General features: G+C 44.0%; 1 protein-coding gene across 2 annotated transcripts in view; it reads left to right on the top strand.

Annotated features, from left to right (window-relative positions):
* The window catches only part of LOC112224492 (fatty acid synthase), a 32,486-nt gene extending 26,383 nt beyond the window's left edge, over positions 1–6,103 (top strand). For both annotated transcript variants that reach the window (XM_024388075.2, XM_024388074.2), the window contains 11 exons: positions 62–266; positions 390–541; positions 847–938; positions 1,127–1,521; positions 2,032–2,220; positions 2,357–2,584; positions 2,730–2,788; positions 2,898–3,050; positions 3,355–3,453; positions 3,612–3,863; positions 3,937–6,103. In XM_024388075.2, coding sequence (XP_024243843.2) covers positions 62–266; positions 390–541; positions 847–938; positions 1,127–1,521; positions 2,032–2,220; positions 2,357–2,584; positions 2,730–2,788; positions 2,898–3,050; positions 3,355–3,453; positions 3,612–3,863; positions 3,937–4,074 — 1,962 coding nt within the window. In that variant the 3' untranslated portion in view covers positions 4,075–6,103. The remainder of the gene's footprint in view (positions 1–61; positions 267–389; positions 542–846; positions 939–1,126; positions 1,522–2,031; positions 2,221–2,356; positions 2,585–2,729; positions 2,789–2,897; positions 3,051–3,354; positions 3,454–3,611; positions 3,864–3,936) is intronic.
* Positions 6,104–18,548: the final 12,445 nt, after the last annotated feature.

Genomic DNA, 18,548 nt, shown 5'->3' with positions numbered 1-18,548 from the left:
GGAAAGGCACTTAACCTCTAATTGTCTGCTAAATTACTCAAATGTAAATGTGTGTCTCTAGGTGCGTTCAGAGGAGAAGGGTGGTGGTACTCAGGCGGTGGGCTCGCCCCTCTCCCTCCCCGCCATCTGCCGTACCTTCTGCCCTGCGTCCCACTCTTACATCATCACCGGGGGACTGGGCGGCTTCGGCTTGGAGCTCGCTCATTGGCTGACGGAGCGAGGCGCCCGCAAACTGGTGCTCACCTCCAGATCGGGCATCCGCAACGGTAAGCGATAAGAACTCAGAACTTTATTGTAGCACACCAGCAAAGCCATTGTGGTGTTACATTAGCTGCACACTTGTTGTTTGTGATAGTCCAGTCACTTTTAATGTCGGTTCATGTTGCTAGGTTACCAGGCGAAGCGCGTGCGTGAGTGGCAGGGGATGGGTGTGCAGGTGCTGGTATCCACCAGTGATGTCAGCACCCTGGATGGGGCGGAGCGACTCATCAACGAGGCCTGCAGGCTGGGGCCTGTGGGAGGAGTCTTCCACCTCGCCATGGTAACGCCCCCCCCCACCTGTACACTGTTGCTTTTTGTTTTCACCTGTCCCTCTCTCAACTCCCATACCTCTCTCACCTACCTACCTCACTCACCCACTTGCTCGCTCACCTACCTACCTACCACTCTCTCACCTACCTACCTCACTCACCCGCTCGCTCGCTTACCTACCTACCTCTCTTTCTCACCTACCTACCTACCTACCTACCTACCACTCTCTCTCACCTACCTACCTCTCTCTCACACCTGTGCCTCCCACCTCTCTTGCTCTCTCACCTGTCTTTTTCTCCTTTCTATGTGTACCAGGTGTTGAAGGATGGCATGTTGGAGAATCTGACTCCTCAGCTGTTCCTGGATGTCAACAAACCCAAATACAACGGAACCCTCCACCTGGACAGGTAAGACGATACACACATGCATAGCAGTTAGCTTAGAGATCACTCCTCCTGGTGCTTCTGTACTTCTGCTGAGATTTACCAGTCTTTCCATGATAAGGATCTGTCAATATCCAATGTTTTGGAGGAACAGAAAATCCAAAAGCAGTCAAAGGTAATCAAAGGTTTTCCTTCCTCTCTCTCTTTCTCAGGGTGACCAGAAAGCTGTGTCCAGACCTCAGCTACTTTGTAGCCTTCTCCTCTGTGAGCTGCGGCCGCGGCAACGCCGGCCAGAGTAACTACGGTTACGCCAATTCCGCCATGGAGCGCGTGTGCGAGCAGCGACGCCACGACGGCCTGCCCGGCTTGGCCGTCCAGTGGGGCGCCATCGGCGACGTGGGCGTTGTCCTGGAGACCATGGGCGGCAACGACGTGGTGGTCGGCGGGACTCTCCCGCAGCGCATCACTTCCTGTCTGGAGGTGCTGGACCGCTTCCTGTGCGAGCGGCGTCCGGTGATGTCGAGCTTCGTGCTGGCAGAGAGGAGCGTGGTGAAGAGCGAAGGAACAGGACAGAGAGACCTGGTGGAGGCTGTCGCTCATATACTGGGTAGATCCCTCATCACCAATACACCTCCATACAACTAACCCTATAACAAACCCCAGACAGAGACCTGAGGGGCGTACTAGAAAGCAGGATCAAGGAGTACGCCAGAACCTTGATGAGCTTAAAATGAGCATGATCTAATTGACTGAACAACAAAAACACATTTGTATGTCAGTTTAGCTTTCTTGATGAACCAGAAAAGAAGTCGGTTTTTTTCTGCTTGTTTATCCAAGGTAGCTGGCTAACTCATAGATCCCGCTTTGTAGTATATCCCCCTAGTGGAGGCTGTGCCTCACATACTGGATAGGACTAGAGGAAGAGAGATGTCACTCATCACCTGTACCCCTCCACCACCATGTAACCAGCTCTAGATTCTTCCTGAAGTTGCCCCATCACAGCTGATGGGTGGGCTGCTGTTGTGTTTATATCAATAGATTTGAAGCTGGTTTGGTTGTTTTCATTCCATGTGTAACTCCCTGGTTATTTCTCCCCTGTCCCCTCTAACCTTTTCAGGTGTGCGTGATGTCAGCAGCCTAAATGCTGACGCCTCATTGGCTGATCTGGGTCTGGACTCTCTGATGGGCGTGGAGGTGCGTCAGACACTGGAGCGCGATTATGACATCGTCATGGCAATGAGGGAGATCCGACAGCTCACCATCAACAAGCTCCGAGAGCTGTCCAGCCAACCGGCGGGAACAGCAGGTGTGTGTGTGTACACAAACACTGTAAGCAATAATGACTTTGTATAGTTAGGAAGCGTATGTGTGTCATGGACTTACGTGTACTTTTTCTCTCTCTCTCTCTCTCTCTCTCTCTCTCCCTCCCTCCGTCTCTCCAGAGTCCTGTCAGTCTCCAGTGAAGAAGGGAGGTGTGCGTTCTCTGTTGGAGTCGGACCTCAGTTTGATGCTGGTCAACCCAGACGGTCCCACGGTCTCACGTCTCAACGAGGTGCAGAGTGCTGAGCGCCCGCTGTTCCTGGTCCACCCTATAGAGGGCTCCATCGCTGCCTTCCACACACTCACCGCCAAGCTCAGTGTGCCCTGCTACGGCCTGCAGTGCACTAAAGGTACACACACACAGGAACAAACTCCCTTCCTCTCTCTCGCAATCATACTGATTCTCTCTCTCGCGCAATCATACTGATACTCTCTCTCTCTAAAGTTGTAAACTTGATCTTAATGACAAACTATCGCCCCCCCCCCTCTCTCTAGCTGCTCCTTTGGACAGTATACAGTCTCTGGCTACCTACTATGTGGAGTGTATACGTCAGGTAAAAAAGATACTATCAACTTAATTAGTATTTATATATTTACACACATGATAGATAATTACAGTGATTTTTATCAATAACAGCCTGTGCTTATGTTTTATTTGTGTAGGTGCAATCGGAGGGTCCGTACCGGATTGCCGGCTACTCCTTTGGGGCCTGTGTGGCGTTTGAGATGTGTTCTCAGCTACAGGCCCAGGGTAGAACCGTAGACTACCTCTTCCTCTTCGACGGATCCCACTCCTACGTCGCCGCTTACACACAGGTGAGACCTTATGCAAGCATATTGATACTCACACACACACACACACACAGGTGAGACCTTATGCAAGCATATTGATACTCACACACACACACACACATCGGTGATACGCATGTGTCTGTACATACTGACACACACACACACAGATGAGGTTACGCTGTGTACTCTGACACATACACATATCCTCGTACTCAGTTCCTTCACAGTGAACTCTACTTGAAAAGAGTCCGTCAACGTATAAACTCAGAACTAACCATAGGGTCATGTGTAGCGTTAACCTGATGTTTGTATTCTATTTGCCTTTCAGAGCTACAAATCCAAGCTGACCCCCGGTAAAGAGTCTGAGGCAGAGACTGAAGCGCTGTGTGCTTTCATCCAGCAGTTCACTGGCATCGAGTACAACAAGGTACAACACTTTACAACCGCAGATAATGGCCTCTACTCATACTGTACTCACTGGCTATGGCATAATATTAAACTAACATTATACTTGAGTCTGGTTCAATGTATAATTCTCACATGTCTTGTTCTGCCTCTTTTACCTCTCCTGCTCTCTCTGTCTAGTTGTTGGAGACCCTCCTCCCTCTGTCGGATCTGAAGGCCCGTGTCAACATGGCGGTGGACCTCATCACCTCCAGCCATAAGAACGTCAGTAAAGAGTCCCTGCGATTCGCTGCCGCCACCTTCTACTACAAACTCAAAGCTGCCGACGGTTACGTCCCGGCAGCCAAATACCACGGCAACGTCACCCTGCTCCGCGCCAAGGCCAGCAGCGACTACGGAGACAACCTGGGGGCTGACTACAAACTGAGCGAGGTGGGTATACACTAACACGCATGAACAGGCACACGCACACACTGCTATAATAACAGGCTTTGTTCCTCTTCAGGTGTGTGATGGTAAGGTGTCGGTCCACGTCATCGAGGGAGACCACCGCAGCTTCCTAGAAGGCGAGGGGGTGGAGTCAATTAGTAGCATCATCCATAGCTCATTGGCCGAGCCACGCGTCAGTGCCCGGGAGGGTTAGACCAGTCCCGCCCCTCCCAGCCCTCTCCCCCAATAGCACCAGGTTCTCCTATCCCCAAACCTAAACCCCATTGGGCAATACATATAATGGACGCAACCCCCAAACTATCAAAGCTCGTAGCTCGCTGCCACAGAGTATGTTCCCATGGGAACAAACAACGTGCTGTAAGTTTGTGCTCTACCAATAAGGTCCTCGCTCTCTTTTATTTGTAATTTTTTAAAATCTTGTCTCTTTATCATGTTTGGAATGTTAGAATAAAGTTAGATGCTCAACTCTGTACTGGTAATCAATCCTGCTACAACTGGAAATGTGCTGGCTCAACCCTATAGCTAGCCTAGCATGTGAGCCTGGCTGTGTTGCCAACTGATTGTAGCCTAGCCCTAGATAACCTACCTAGCTGTTGTGTTATGATACTGCTCAACCCACCAGTCTGCTAAAGGGTGTTTCGTGAACTTGGTAATAAAGGTGTGTTGTGTGGACTCGGACCCTCTACCTATGCACATGCATGTTTTATCTCATGCCAAACCCTAGCAGTGCCCTAATGATGCAGACTATTCCACGTGTACATAGCCTCCTGTCTCACCTGTCTAACACCTGTTCAAGCTCTGTACCTGTTACCAAGTGACATTGGCTTAGGAGGAAACCATTGTTACATGGTTGTCTTTGTTTGGGGTTGTTTTGTATAAAGGGTTTGTTTACCAGCATTGGTCATAAGTTCTGATCCCAATTTTTGTTGATTTCAAAGTTGTTTGCAGTGACTGTTGTAGTGTTACACTGATCTTAAGGTAGGTTCACACAGAGAAATGCATTAACTTCCCAACATGAGAACTAAAGGGGTTACTGTAGCAACACGCAGGAAAATGGCTAAAAGTATCTGACTGGCACCATATTTGATCAAGTTAACTTTTTAACTATTCAGCTGTTTACTGGAAATAAGACTCCCTGTATCTGTCTTTCCATTTAAGAACTGAAATACTTTTTGAAAACAACAGTATTCTTCTGGGTTTAGATCTGGGTGTGTTGCCTTTCCTGTGTGAGTACACCTTTTTAAGAGGACTGATTTGATATCTACAGGTCACATTTCTATGATCTTGGCTTCTTTGACAAAGTAATTTAAATTGCTGCTATTTTAAAAAATGTATGCTGTTCTATGTAACTGGCTACAATGGATTGCTTAATCATACAATTAACCTTTGTTTTTCATTTCCTTCAATGTTCCTTCAAAATGTTCTAATGTTCCTGAAATATTGTTACATAAGACTAATGTTTAAAATATTTTGAATATTACTGCTGTCCACATGCAATGCTTCAAAACGCTTTGGCACTTGTTTGAAAGGAAATCGAGCAATGAAACATCACTTGCATGGCACTACCCAAATACTGTTATGTGAAATCTATGGTGTTCAGGAGGGCACAATGGAGTAAAAGGCTTTGCAAACTAAAATTCTTTATTGGATAAATTCAGCTCGTACCTTCCTGTTCCGAAACATTTTCTCCCATTTCGTGCCCACTGAATACGATCCGATTCACTGTCTCGCTGAAAAAGTAGTCGTTTGTCCAAGCTTCCATTTTGTTTGTGATGTCATGTCAGAATGCAAGTGCCGTTGGGTGTGGAATCATTGACCTGAAGAACGGCCTTGTTGTTGAGTAGGTAGAATTTACCTCGAACCACTGGTCCAGGAACATATATTTTACTGTCTGCCTAATGGTTCATGTTTGGACTGTAGGCAGGATAATCTGATCCTAGATCTGTGGTTACAAGGCAACTTTCTACCTTCAGCTGTTTTTGACTCCCATGACCTTTGCTGACCCCTGAAGGTCCTTCAAGATCAGGGGTCCAATCGCAGAATGCAACAGACTGACCTCTGAGACTACTAATGAGGTCTATGAAGAGTCGGGTGGCTTTAATTTGAGCATGGTGATTGGCTGCAGTAAAAAGGAGGGAATTGACAGTGCTCCTTTTTTTTAAGTTTGTTTTTCCCTGTATTTATTGTATTAGTCCAAATAAAGAGCGATCACTAACATCCTGCCTCAGTGTCTGCCTGGTTTCTATGTAAACGTATTGAGGCAACTACAACAGGTCCTGATAGTTCTCTGCAAGTGGTCTCCTTAGCTTGTTCAACTCACCATAATCTTCAGGCAATCATAAAATACTCCTGGCCTTTCACACCTTAATGTTAATCCCTGTGTATAACTGACCATACATTCCTTGTTTATTTTTTTATTTAACCAGGTAGGCTAGTTGAGAACAAGTTCTCATTTACAACTGTGACCTGGCCAAAGTAAAGCACAGCAGTTTGACACATACAACAGAGTTACACATGGAATAAACAAATACAGTAAACATACAGTGGAAAAAATAAATCTATATACAGTGAGTGCAAATGAGGTAAGATAAGGGAGGTAAGGCTATAAATAGGCCACGGTGGCGAAGTAATTACAATATAGCAATTACACACTGGAATGGTAGATGTGCAGAAGATGGATGTGCAAGTAGAGATACTGGGGTGCAAAGGAGCAAGATAAATACAGTATGGGGATGAGGTAGTTGGATGGGCTGTTTACAGATGGGCTATGTGCAGTGATCTGTGAGCTGCTCTGACAGCTGGTGCTTAAAGCTAGTGAGGGAGATATGGGTCTCCAGCTTCAGTGATTTTTGCAGTTCGTTCCAGTCATTGGCAGCAGAGAACTGGAAGGAAAGGCAGCCAAAGGAGGAATTGGCTTTGGGGGTGACCAGTGAGCTATACCTGCTGCAGCGGGTGCTACAGGTGGGTGCTGCTATGGTGACCAGTGAGCTGAGATGAGGCGGGGCTTTATTTCGCAGAGACTTGTAGATGACCTGGAGCCAGTGGGTTTGGCAATGAGCGATGAAGCGATGGCCAGCCAATGAGAGCGTACAGGTCGCAGTGATGGGTGCTCTTTGGGGCTTTAGTGACAAAACAGATGGCACTGTGATTAGACTGCATCCAATTTGTTGAGTAGAGTGTTGGAGGCTATTTTATAGATGATAGTGCCGAAGTCGAGGATCGGTAGGATGGTCAGTTTTACGAGGGTATGTTTGGCAGCATGAGTGAAGGATGCTTTGTTGTGAAATAGGAAGCCGATTCTAGATTTAATTTTGGATTGGAGATTCTTAATGTGAGTCTGGAAGGAGAGTTTACAGTCTAGCCAGACACCCAGGTATTTGTAGTTGTCCACATATTCTAAGTCAGAACCGTTCAGAGTAGTGATGCTGGACGGGCGGGCAGGTGCGGGCAGTGATCGGTTGAAGAGCATGCATTTCATTTTACTTCAATTTTAGAGCAGTTGGAGGCCACGGAAGGAGTGTTGTATGACATTGAAGCTCATCTGGAGGTTAGTTAACAGTGTCCAAAGAAGGGCCAGAAGTATACAGAATGGTGTCGTCTGCATAGAGGTGGATCAGAGAATCACCAGCAGCGAGAGCGACGTCAGTGATGTATACAGAGAAGAGATTCGGCCCGAGAATTGAACCCTGTGGCACCCCCATAGAGACTGCCAGAGGTCCGGACAACAGGCCCTCCGATTTGACACACTGAACTCTATCAAAGAAGTAGTTGGTGAACCAGGCAATGCAGTCATTTGAGAAACCAAGGCTGTTGAGTCTGCCAATAAGAATGTGGTGATTGACAGAGTCGAAAGCCTTGGCCAGGTCGATGAATACGGCTGCACAGTAATGTCTCTTATTGATGGCGGTTATGATATCGTTTAGGACCTTGAGCGTGGCTGAGGTGCACCCATGACCAGCTCTGAAACCAGATTGCCAAGCGGAGAAGGTACGGTGGGATTCGAAATGGTTGGTAATCTGTTTGTTGACTTGGCTTTCGAAGACCTTAGAAAGGCAGGGTAAGATAAATATAGATCTGTAGCAATTTGGGTCTAGAGTGTCTCCCCCTTTGAAGAGGGTGATGACCGTGGCAGCTTTCCAATCTTTGGGAATCTCAGACGATACAAAAGAGAGGTTGAACAGGCAAGTAATTGGGGTTGCAACAATTTCGGCAGTTAATTTTAAAAAGAGAGGGTCCAGATTGTCTAGCCCAGCTGATTTGTAGGGGTCCAGGTTTTGCAGTTCTTTAAGATCATCAGCTATCTGGATTTGGGTGAAGGAGAAATGGGGGAGTTGCTGTGGGGAGTGCAGTGCTGTTGACCGGGGTAGCGGTAGCCAGGTGGAAAGCATGGCCAGCTGTGGAAAAAGGCTTATTGAAATTCTCAATTATAGTGGATTTATCGGTGGTGACAGTGTTTCCTAGCCTCAGTGCAGTGGGCAGCTGGGAGGAGGTGGTCTTATTTTCCATGGACTTTACAGTGTCCCACAACTTTTTTGAGTTTGTGATACAGGATGCAAATTTCTGCTTGAAAAAGTTAGCCTTAGCTTTCCTAACTGCTTGTGTATATTTGTTCCTAACTTCCCTGAAAAGTTGCATATCACGGGGGCTATTCGATGCTAATGCAGAACGCCACAGGATTATGCAATCAGACATACTGTACCTCTAAATGATGTCTTTTGTGTCAGATAGAAGGTACCAGTAGAAAGTCCCACAGCAGCCAGCTATAAGGACCATCTGTCACGCCAAATTCAGTAGGTCATAGGTCTTTCTCTGCTTCTGAAGTTAATATGGACGCTTCGGCAGAGGGTGTGTGTGTTCCTTTGAGGTTTAGTACAGGTGCTGTGAGTGAGAGTGATAAGATGTATGCACAAGACTGTTAGCTGCTTTGGATAAAAATGACATTTATTATTATTATTATACAAACATTAGGATCACCTTTCTAATAGTGAATTGCCCCCCCCAGCCCCACTTATATCTAGTTGGCTACAATACCCTGTTCAAATGCCCTTACATTTTTGTGTCTTGCCCATTCATCCTCTGTGGCACACATACACTATCCCCTTCATCTAGACTGATTGCAAAAGATTTAACAAATGACATCAAAGGGATCAAAGCTTTCACCTGGATTCACCTGGTCAGTCTATGTCATGGGAAGAGCAGGTGTTCTTAATGTTTTCTACACTCATTGAATAATATAAGAACAAGACATTGACACTGGAGATGCATTGACCTTTCAGTCCACCGGGGGGCGATCTAGTGCTCAGACATACTGCACTACTTTTGACCAGGGCCTGGTCAAATGTAGTGCACTATGTAGGGAATATGGTGCAATTTGGGATGCACACCTAGGGCGGTGACAATCATAGTGGAGCAGCACGTTGTTCCTCAGATAATGACCACAGCCTTGGATGTTTAAAGACTGTTACGATGCAGAGTGAGTGAGAATTCTGCATATGCCCTCACTGGCCTCTGTTGGTGTTCATAATTTAAATAAAGTCAATGAACTGTCCTATCCTGTGACAGGTGGAATTTAACATGAAGCGTGTGCATTAATAATCCCTCATTTCAGTACCTGGTCCAGACATCCTCATAGGCGACAGAATAAGACAAAAATGTATAATTTATCAGCTTCAGAAGAAAGGTCTTGCAAAGGAGCAAGGTAATTCTTCTATCCACGGCCACAGAGTTGAAGTAAGGACGAGTTTACAACAGACCTGCACATTAGGATTGGTCTTCCTCAACGATGATGAATGATATATATTGGTTTTATGATGCTATCTGTGTTGGGTGGATGCGTGGTGGCCTAGGACAAGGTAATGATGTTATGCTGAATGATTATGAGACGACCGCTTCAGAGCTCGTCTCACAGAGGATCAGTCACAGATCCATGTCTTTTTAGTCCCAATCTACTGTAACACACTATATCTAGACTCCATCTCTCTCACTCTTTCTCTTTCACTCTTTCTCTCTCTGCCACTTTTGCTCTCTGCACCTCTCTCACTCTTGTATATCTAGTCTATCTCTCTCTCACTTTTCCTCTTTCCCGGTCTTGCTTTCTCGATCTTCTTTCCTTCTCTCTGTCATTCTTTCTTCCTCTATTATTTCCTTCTTGGTCTCTCTTCCTTTCTCTCTCGCCTCAATTCCTCTCACTCATTCCATTGGAGATCTTCAGCACAGGTCAATGAGCTGATGTGTGTCTGGGGTGGGACCAGAGCAGGCTGTTGGATGGTAGACTTGCTCAATTCTCTCATGAACACCGCCCCTATACATCAACATTCCTTTGTTTTGAAAGTGCATAGATTGGTGTGATTCTCTGAATGGAGATGAATTACCAAAGGTGATCTTCAACTAGTTATTCATTTGGATAAGGTTAAAGATTCTCTCAGGGGACCCTATATAAACTTTAGGGGACCCCACATGGGTCCCTAACCTCAAGTTTGGGAACCACTGTATTGCTAACCTTTCTTTGCTTACATCCTCTCTGGCTCCTTTGCCTCCTGCATTTCAGCCTGCATCACCACTCTCTGTCTCACTACTCCCTGTAAAGCAAAGTTATTTTGTTATGAGAACTTAAGTTACCTTTTGTTAAGATGATAGTTAGTCTAATTTCATTCAACTGCTCCTGCTAAGGTCAGGCTCCTTGTAACGTTAGCTTTTAACTTCATCCTTCTAGCCAGCTAGTTATAGCTAGCTGGCTAACAGTAGCCAGAGCCCTTGAACTAGCTAGCTAGCCATCTGACTGAAATATCATCGACTATTTACTAGATTTTATTTATTTTATTTATTAGGATCCCCATTAGCCGACGCCAACGGTGACAGCTAGTCTTAATGGGGTCCGACACATAACGAAAAATACATTACAGACAAAAGACTTTACAATTTACATACATTTAAAAACGTTAACATGGGGTGTGTGTGTGCATCTATCAGTTCTACGTACATATCAGTACATACACACAGCAAGTAGGTCACATGGGGGAGAGGCTTTGTGTGGTGAGGTGTTGCTTTGATTGTTTTATGAAACCAGGTTTACTGTTCACTTGCGCAATATAAGACGGAAGGGAGTTCCATGCATTCATGGCTCTGTATAATACTGTACATTTCCTTGAATTTGTTCTGGACCTGGTAACTGTGAATGACCCCTGGTGGCATGTTTGGTGGGGTACGTGTGTGTGTCAGTGCTGTGTGTAAGTTAACTATGCAAACAATTAGGAATTTCCAACACATTGTTTCTTATAAAAACAAGAAGTGACAAAATCAGTCTTTCCTCAACTCTTAGCCAAGAGAGACTGACATACATAGTATTAATATCAGCCCTCTGAATACAATGAAGAGCAAGACGTGCCGCACGGTTCTGGGCCAGCTGCAGCTTAACTAGATCTTTCTTTGCAGCACTTGACCATATGACTGGACATTAATCAAGATAAGACAAAACTAGACCCTGCAGGACTTTCTTTGTGGAGTGTGGTGTCAAAAACAAGAACATCTCTTTACTATGGACTGACCTCTCCCCATCTTTACAACCATTGAATCTGTTTTGATCATGACAGTTTACCATCTCAGGCAACACCAAGTAATTTAGTCTCCACAACTTGTTCAACAGCCACACCATTTCTTACCAGATTCAGCTGAGGTCTAGAACTCAGGCAATGATTTGTTCCAATTACAATGCTCTTAGTTTTAGAGCTGTTCAGGACCAACTTATTACTGGCCACCCATTACAAAACAGACTGAAAATCTTTGTTAAGAGTTTCAGTGACTTCATTAGCTGTGGTTGCTGATGCATATACAGTAATGTTGAATTATCAGCATACATGGACACACATGCTTTGTTTCATGCCAGTGGCAGGTCATTGGTAAAAATAGAAAAGAGTAGAGGGCCTACAGAGCTGCCCTGCGGTACACCACACTGTACACACATATTTGACATTAGAGAAGCAGCTTCCATTAAAGAAAACCCTCTGAGTTATATTAGGTAGATAGCTCTGAATCCACAATATGACAGAGGTTGAAAAGCCATAAAACATATGTTTTCTCAACAACAGGTTATGGTCAATAATATCAAACGCTGTACTGAAATCTAACAGTACAACTCCCACAATCTTCTTATTATCAATGTCTTTCAACCAATCATTAGTCATTTGTGTCAGTGCTGAGTGCCCTTCTCTATAAGTATACCTAAAGTCTGTTGTTAATTTGTTTACTGAGAAATAGAATTGTATTTGGTCAAACACAATTTTTTCCAACAGTTTGCACTCTTGGGTAGCGTAATGACTTTGTCTTCCCTCCAGGCCTGAGGACAAAGACTTTCCTCTAGGCTCTGTTTAACGATATGACAGATAGGAGTGGCTATAGACTCAGCTACCATACTCAGTAGCTTTCCTTCTAAGTTGTCAATACCAGGAAGTTTTTCATTGTTGATTAATAACAATCATTTTTCCACCTCTCCCACACTAATTTTACAAAATTCAAACTTACAATGAGTACGATGGCTCACTTTTCGTTGTTGACATTTCCTGCCTAAGTTTGCCCACTTTACCAATGAAGTAATATTAAATTAACTAGCAACATCAAATGGTTTTTGTGATGAATAAACCATCTCAAATCAATGAAAGATGGAGTTGAATTTGTCTTTCTGCCAATCATTTCATTTAAAGTACTCAAAAGTGTTTTCCATCATTATTTCCGTCATTGATCTTGGCTTCATCATACAGTTTCTTCTTATTTTTGTTGAGTTTAGTCACACAATTTATCAATTTGCAGTAAGTCAGCCAGTCAGATGTGAAGCCAGACTTATTAGCCACTCCTTTTCTCTTTCAACCATACAGTTTTTCAATTCTTCATCAATCCATGGAAACTTAATTCTAACAGTCAGTTTCTTAATTAACAGGTGCGTGTTTATCAATAGTTGGAAGAAGCAATTTCATCAATTCATCAAGTGCAGCGTCTGGATGCTTCTTATTAATCACATCAGACCAACTCATATTTTTAACATCATCCACATAATAGTCACAGCAAAATCTTTTGTATGATCTCATACACTATTTTAGGGCCAGCTTTTGGAGCTTTGGCTTTGCTGGATATAGCCTCTATTGTGATCACTGCATCCAATGGGTACAGATTTAGAACAAAGTTCTCCAGTATTAGTAAAAATGTGATCAATACATGTGGATAATCGTGTCCCTGTAGTGTTTGTAAACACCCTGATAGGTTGGTTAATAACCTGAACAAGATTACAGGCACTGGTTACAGCAAGAAGATTGCTCTTGATATGACAGCTTGATGAACACCAGTCAATATTCAGGTCCCCAAGAAAGTAGACCTCTCTGTTTACATCACATACACTATCAAGCATTTCACACATATTATTTAGATACTGACTTATCACTTGGTGCCTATAGCAACACCCCAAAAGAAAAGGCTTTAGATGTGTCAAGTGAACCTGCAACCACAACACTTCAATAACACTTGACATAAGATCTTCTCTAAGCATTACAGAGATATGGCTCTGAATATATACAGGAACACCTCCCCATAAGCAGTTCTGTCTCTTCTATAGATGTTATATCCTTATATTGCTACTGCTGTATCATCAAATGAATTATCTAAGTGAGTCTCAGAAATACCTAATATATGAATGTTATCTAACATTAGCAAGTTATTGATTTCATGAACCTTATTTCTAAAGCTACATATATTAATATGGGCTATTTTTAACCCTTTCCTGGGTAGCTTATCAGAGGTAGACATAATATGGAAAAGATCAAACAAAGCAAGAGAAAAAATATATACATTCAGCAGTCCATTAATCAGTTGGTGTGTGTAATTGTGTGTGTGTGCTGCGGGGTTGAAGCTATGAACCCATAGGCTTGGCTCTCTCGTCCCTTCCAGGTTTTTGGGATGGAGGGTGGACAATGAGCCTGTCATAGCGGATATAAGTAATGTCCCCACGCACTCTGGCAGCTTTCATGGCTGGGATAAGTTCTTTCCTATTCTGGCACACAGCTTCAGGATAGTCCTTGTTGAGGAAGATGTACATTCGTTCCTCTCAAGTTCTTGGTTCTTTCCAGAACAGCTACCTTATCCTTGAACCTTGACCACTATTGGCCTGGGCCTGTCACCTGGGCCGGTGGTGGGTTTTCCAGTCCTGTGTGTGCCCTCCACCTCAATCTTCCTGTGGTTCATCTTCAGTTTATCTGAGATTATTTCCCTCACTTTGTCCTAAGACTCTGTCCAGGTCTCGTGGAGTTTCTGCAATTCTGTCCAGAACCATGTTGTTCCGCCTTGATTGTCCCTCAAGATTATCAGATTTTTCTGTCATTATCATCATAAATCCACATACAGAACTGATGTCCTCTCTCAATGTCCTCTCTCAATGACTTACAGATTGCTGTGAACTTGCAGTTCTCCTGTTTAACTCATCGAGCTGCAAACTGTTCTTCAGGTCCTGGACCACCAGTATTTGGACACAACACATGAAGCAATTTTCTTGTTGCTGTAACAACTGCTTTTAGAACTATTTTTGTTTGTTTAAAAGATCCTTCACCTATGATAGAGAGACACCACTGTCCTCAACGGTACTCCTGCCGGCTTTGGTCTTTGTCACGGTAGCAACGAACATTAGGTTACACTGTTACTCCTCGCAGTTCCGGACATGGTAGGTCGCAGGGAAGATAGGAAACCACAAACAGCAGGGATCTACACAGCCACAAGCCCGGGATAATCCGCAGTCCCAGCCACAATGGCTAACAGCTTCGGGCTGCGTTCAAGCCCTCAAGAAAACTCTGCTAGCTTGATAGGCGACTAGCTAGCAGTTGGGCTAGCTGCTACGCCAAGCAGTTCCTCAGACACGGCCTTGGTCGGCAGGATCACTGGACAGATAGTAGTGGTCCCAGCAACTGATGCCAACCGCGTTGCAGGATCCAAACTCAAAAGGTAGCCAGCTTGTAAACAAACTTTTTCAAGACTTTGAAAACTTTCCATAACAGCAAACCTTCCAAAACAACAAACCGGGCTCGACCTCATTTCGATTCAACAGTGAATTGTTGTGCATATATGCTTGTACTCTCTGAGAGTCGTGGTTTTTCTGTTTTATGTGAGGTCTGTTGACAAGGCAGGGTTCGAGGGACGTTAAAATAATTGCCTTATGTCCATCTTGCAAAGCCACTGTCAGCGGATTCCACTTGCCAGCGTTGGTCTGACCTGAGGTCGTTTGTTCAACATCTCGGCCTGTGCGGTGGGCGGTGTTTGCTGCTGGGCACGTGGTGAATGAATACTCTGATAACAAGGCAAATGTGGGAGGAACAGGCGAACATAAAGAGTATACCTGAGTCGTGATTGCACTCGTTAGCATAGGCAGATTAGAACTCAGATCAAGAATATTAGAGTTCTGAACGTTGATCAATATGAGGCGGAACACACTAATAAGTGGGTAAATAAAATAAAATGGTGACAAAAGCTATTTCACAAATGAAAAGGTGCATAAATGGTGGTTACCCTCCACTACAGTTGTGGCCAAAAGTTTTGATAATGACACAAATATTAGTTTTCACAAAGTCTGTTGCCTCCAGTTTGTATGATGGCAATTTGCATATACTCCAGAATGTTATGAAGAGTGACCAGATGAATTGCAATTAATTGCAACGTCCCTCTTTGCCATGCAAATGAACGGAATCCCCCAAAAACATTTCCACTGCATTTCAGCCCTGCCACAAAAGGACCAGCTGACATCTGTCAGTGGTTCTTTCGTTAACACAGGTGTGAGTGTTGACGAGGACAAGGCTGGAGATCACTCTGTCATGCTGATTGAGTTCGAATAACAGACTGGAAGCTTCAAAAGGAGGGTGGTGCTTGGAATCATTGTTCTTCCTCTGTCAACCATGGATACCTGCAAGGAAACACATGCTGTCATCATTGCTTTGCACAAAAAGGCAAGGATATTGCTGCCAGTAAGATTGCACCTAAATCAAACATTTATCTGATCATCAAGAACTTCAAGAAGAGTGGTTCAATTGTTGTGAAGAAGGCTTCAGGGCACCCAAGAAAGTCCAGCAAGCGCCAGGACCATCTCCTAAAGTTGATTCAGCTGCGGGATCGGGGCACCACCAGTACAGAGCTTGCTCATGAATGGCAGAAAGCAGGTGTGAGTGCATCTGCACGCACAGTGAGGTGAAGACTTTTCGAGGATGGCCTGGTGTCAAGAAGGGAAGCAAAGAAGCCACTTCTCTCCAGGAAAAATATCAGGGACCGACTGATATTCTGCAAAAGATACAGGTTGCTGAGGACTGGGGTAAAGTCATGTTAAATTTCAGTGATGTTAAATTTCAGGCGCAGATGCTCCGATTTCAAAACGATTTGGAGCACAGTTGAACAGTTAACAATGGACTAATTTGAAAAATGAAACCTGTACTTTTCAGTATTTAAAGCTCTAAATCGCAGAGCATTTAATAAACCAAACATATTTTCCTGTGGTGTTGAGGCTGAGCAAGACCTTCGATAGGCTAGTAGACTGCGGAAATAATCGTGGAGTTAATCATTGTTATAGCCTGATCGCTTTATATCATCTGGACCGTTGCTTTTCCTATGGCTAAGCAAGCAAGTGGTAGCATTTGCTTTTTGTCCATCTCTATAACAAGGGTTCGGTCTATATCCTCACATACCCCCTCAATTCGAACCCTGCTTTTAACCATAAGACATGCCCACATGTATAGCCTAAGGATTGTGTGGTGACAGTGATTGTGCATGTTAATCTGGTAAACTGGGAAGTGGGGGGAAAATTAGGTCAAATCATGACATCAGTGATTTTCAGGTCAGAGAAAGACGCTGAATTGGAATTCCGATTTGGATGACCATTCAAAAAAAAGAAAATCCAGTCTGCTGTTTTTTTTCAGAGTTCCCAGTTGTCTTGAACACACTGAAGTCGGAAGTCAGAGATTGCCGACTTTCGAGTTGTTTTGAATGCGCCACTAGAGACCTAGGCTACCCCTTGTTTCTGAATAGGGCTACCGCCAACAAAGAAGCCCTTGTGTCTGTATTGATGTGAGAAATAGGCATATCTACACAGTAATGGTGACTGGCTGTGATATCAACTAGCCTAATAAGTTTGTATTGAGGTGATAGCCCTATTTGTGCTAAATCAACAAATGAAATGAATTAGATTACTCTGGCAATGAAAAATAGTTTTTGAAAATCACGAACATGTAGACGTTTGTCAGCCGTTCATGGTGAGATCTTTAATAATAAACTAAACTAACACGTGACGTGTAACACATGTAGACATTTTTAAGGCGTTCATGGTAAGATCATTCATAATAAACTTACACACAAACTGACACGCGACGTGAACACTACGGCTACATGATGTGTGCGTGTCACGTGACGTGAACGTGTCATGTGACGTGAACGCGTCAGCAGTTTGACGCCTTAGAGGCAAACTTGTCTCCATTGACAGTCCATATTATTCATAGTGGTATTTTATGGCGCTAGGAAGACATTAGGTGACTTTGTGAGAGTTATCAGTAGTTAACAAGGCTTAATTCTGGCATGAATCACCCCCCATACGTTCTTGATCCACACAGGAAAATGTTTAACATGACAAGAGAAAACAGCAGGGTCACAGTTCTTCGTCACAGTTCTTGACACACTCATACCGGTGCGCCTGGCACTTACTACCATACCCCGTTCAAAGGCCTCCCCATTCACAGTCTTCCCCATTCACCTCTGAATGCCACGCATATGCAATCCATGTCTCAAATGTCACAAGGCTTTCAAATCCTTATTTAACCTGTCTCCTGCCCTTCATCTACAATGACTGAAATAGTTTTAACAAGTAACTATCAACTATCAATAATTATCAATAAGGGATCATAGCTTTCACCTGGATTCTCCTGGTCAGTCTATGTCATGTCTATACAATGGAAGCATTTCGCTACACCCGCAATAACATCTGCTAAACATGTGTTTGTGACCAATTAAAAATGTGATTTGAAAGAGCAGGTGTTCCTAATGTTTTGTACACTCAGTGTATATACAGTGTATATACAGGGATCGGAACTTAAGGATTTTGGGCACTGTCTTATATAAAGGGATCAGCAGGAAAGGAGCAGGTCATAAGTATTGGTTTGGAGACCGTGATCGGACCTGGAGTCCGATCACACTTGGTGGTCTTTTTCTGGCACAATAATAAACTGACTGTCACATGTGTCCCCTGCTCCTCCAGAGTAGGAGTGTACCTGAACTATAGGGCAGGAACTCTGTCCTTCTACAGCGTCTCTGACACAATGACCCTCCTCCACAGAGTCCAGTCCACATTCAGTCAGCCACTCTATGCTGGGTTCTGTGTTAATGATGGATCTGTGAAGATACTGACACAAACACAGTGATGAACTTAGATAAGAATACAGGCATGCTGTTCAAGGATTTCAAGTTTAATTTAAAATCCTTGAATCAATTCATTTGAATATGAAGAATTTCATTCCAAAACGCTATATATCCATTTTCTGAAATGTTGGTAAATGAGTGTTTATTGTTTAAAGAACTTATGAAAGATGTTTGTGTGTTTTTTTCACAAACTAATCATTGTATGTGGCTGGTTTCATTTCAGAGAGACAAATAATAATTTGTTGTTGC

The sequence above is a fragment of the Oncorhynchus tshawytscha genome, linkage group LG25 (assembly GCF_018296145.1).
Source record: "Oncorhynchus tshawytscha isolate Ot180627B linkage group LG25, Otsh_v2.0, whole genome shotgun sequence".
Classification (NCBI taxonomy): Eukaryota; Metazoa; Chordata; class Actinopteri; order Salmoniformes; family Salmonidae; genus Oncorhynchus; species Oncorhynchus tshawytscha.
Note: the sequence above shows the minus strand (reverse complement) of the source record. Positions and strands in the feature narration are given on the sequence as shown.